Source organism: Rhinopithecus bieti, unplaced genomic scaffold (assembly GCF_001698545.2).
Source record: "Rhinopithecus bieti isolate Rb0 unplaced genomic scaffold, ASM169854v2 scaffold_13262, whole genome shotgun sequence".
Lineage (NCBI taxonomy): Eukaryota > Metazoa > Chordata > Mammalia > Primates > Cercopithecidae > Rhinopithecus > Rhinopithecus bieti.
The window spans coordinates 3,238,268-3,240,999 of NW_016808004.1; the positions used below are offsets into that span (position 1 = coordinate 3,238,268).

General features: G+C 54.8%; 1 protein-coding gene across 1 annotated transcript in view; it reads right to left on the minus strand.

Annotated features, from left to right (window-relative positions):
* The window catches only part of UBAP1L (ubiquitin associated protein 1 like), a 15,439-nt gene extending 12,707 nt beyond the window's left edge, over positions 1-2,732 (minus strand). Inside the window, 2 exon segments of the mRNA XM_017885051.1 lie at positions 2-457; positions 2,384-2,732. Coding sequence (XP_017740540.1) covers positions 2-457; positions 2,384-2,503 — 576 coding nt within the window. The 5' untranslated portion in view covers positions 2,504-2,732.

A 2,732-nucleotide genomic window follows, 5' to 3' on the forward strand; every position in this document is an offset into this window, starting at 1 on the left:
GGGGGGACGGCGCGGGGCTGGGGCACAGGCTCAGCGCGCGGCGGCCGCGGAAGCCGTGCAGGAGGGCGCGGGGCCGGGCGGCCAGCTTTCCCTCGGAGAGTCGCCGCCTTGCCCCCGCCAGCTCCGACCGCACGCTGCGCAGCACGTCCAGTGAGCACAGGCGACGGCCGGGGCCGGGGCTCGCCGGAGAGCCCGGTTGGAAGCTGCGTGGGCCCAGCTCTTCCTCGCTGCCAGAGGAAGCTTCTGCCTCGTCCTCACCCTCCTCCTCTGTCCTTTCCTGGTGTCCGGCCTCCTGGTCTCTGATTGTGGCAGGCGCCAGCCCATGTTCGGGGCTGACTAGCAGAAGCCAGGCTGGAGGGGCTGACGCTGTCCCCGGGTCACCGCACTGGTACGGGCTGGGTCCCCGGCCGGCGGCCTCCACCCAGAAGAGTGCCCTCCTCTCCAGGCTGAAGTCGTGCTGTGGAAAGAAGGCGACGTAAAGCCCGGGGCAAACCAGGACCCCGGGGTCACAACACTAACCCCTGGCCTGGGGGACCCTGTTCAGCCAGAGACTCTCTAGGCCTGGACAGCGTCAGATTCTGAGCCCCGGGCTTCCATCACAGCCCACTCTACCCTGGGTTTTTTTTTTTTTTTTTGAGACGGAGTCTTGCTCTGTCGCCCAGGCTGGAGTGCAGTGGCCTGACCTCAGCTCACTGCAAGCTCCGCCTCCCGGGTTCATGCCATTCTCCTGCCTCAGCCTCCCGAGTAGCTGGGACTACAGGCGCCCGCCACTGCGCCCGGCTAGTTTTTTGTATTTTTTAGTAGAGACGGGGTTTCACCGTGTTAGCCAGGATGGTCTCGATCTCCTGACCTCGTGATCCGCCCGTCTCGGCCTCCCAAAGTGCTGGGATTACAGGCTTGAGCCACCGCACCCGGCCTACCCTGGGTTTTATAGCTAACACTGTGGTCGATGGATACCAATAACAGTTTAATGGCAAACTGGCATAAATGACAAAGTGATGAATTCGTTAATAGAATGAAATGTAATTAAATCCAACATCTAAATCCCTTTGCCATTCAGTATGTAGTTGAGCAAAACTACTTAAAATTTTCTCCAGTAAAGCTTATTCTTAGCAAAGAAGCTTTCACCTGAGCCCAGCACAGTAGGCCCTGTCTCAAAAAACAAAAGCAGGTCGGGCACAGTGGCTCATGCTTGTAATTGCAGCTCTTAGGGTGGCCAAAGTGGGAGGATCACTTGAGCCCAGGAGTTCAAGACCAGCCCGGGCAACATGGTGTGAAATCTCATCTCTACAAAGAAATATGAAAAATTAGCCAAGCATGGTGGCATATGCCTATAGTCCTAGTTACTTGGGAGGCTGAGGTGAGAGGATTGCTTGAGCCCTAGAAGAGGAGGTTGCAATGAGCTGAGATTGCACCACTGCACTCCATCCAGCCTGGGCAACAGAGGGAGACTCTGAAAAAAACAAAAACAGCTCTTTCCCTAAGCGGCCTGAGGTAATCTGTGAAAATGGTTCACTATTCATTTGACCTGGAGAACCCCACAAAATCGTGCAAATCAAGAGGTTCAAATCTTCATGGTCACTTTAAGAACACTCGTGAAATAGCCGGACGCGGTGGCTCAAGCCTGTAATCCCAGCACTTTGGGAGGCCGAGATGGGCAGATCACGAGGTCAGGAGATCGAGACCATCCTGGCTAACACAGTGAAACCCCGTCTCTACTAAAAAATACAAAAAACTAGCCGGGCGAGGTGGCAGGCGCCTGTAGTCCCAGCTACTCGGGAGGCTGAGGCAGGAGAATGGCGTAAACCCGGGAGGCGGAGCTTGCAGTGAGCTGAGATCTGGCCACTGCACTCCAGCCTGGGTGACAGAGCAAGACTCCGTCTCAAAAAAAAAAAAAAAAAGAACACTCGTGAAAATGCCCAGGCCATCAAGGGTATGCATATGCGAAAAGCCATTAAGTATCTGAAAGATGTCACTTTACAGAAATAGTGCGTACCATTCTGAGGTTACAATGGTGGAGTTGGTACGTGTGCCCAGGCCAAGCAGTGGGGTTGGATACAAGGTCGGTGGCCCAAAAAGAGTGCTGAATTTGTTTTTGAGACAGAGTCTCATTCTGTCACCAGGCTGGAGTACAGTGGCACGATGTCGGCTCACTGCAACCTCCACCTCCCGGGTTCAAGCGATTCTCATGCCTCCACCTCCCGAGTAGCTGGGATTACAGGCACACATTGCCACACCCAGCTAATTTTTTGTATTTTTAGTAGAGACGGGGTTTCACCATGTTGGCCAGGGCTAGCTGTCCTTTAAATTCAAGGAACAAGGCCCCACGGACTCAGCCTCAGACCCACAGACCTAGAAGACAGAAACACAGAGACACACTTACCATAGAACCCAGCAGAAGCTCCCCGCAGGGCGGGACGCTGAGTTCTGGCCCAGGAAGAGGCTCTGTGCCTATCACAAAGCCCTTAGGCAACTTGAAGGGAACACCATCGAGAGCATTCATTCTGTCAGAGGAGTGTGGAGATGGCTGGCAGGACTGGGGCGGGCTGCTTGATGGTAGGGAGAGAGAGTCGAGTCCTGAGGACCAGGCTCAGGCCTCAAATGGCCTTACTGCTCTCCTGTGTGGTCACTTAGCTGAGCCCCAAACAGCTGGAAGGGAAAAGGTGAAGAGGCCAGTGCTGCATAAAGGAAGGAAATGAATAAAAACAAGAGCATTCACACAGACAGGAATT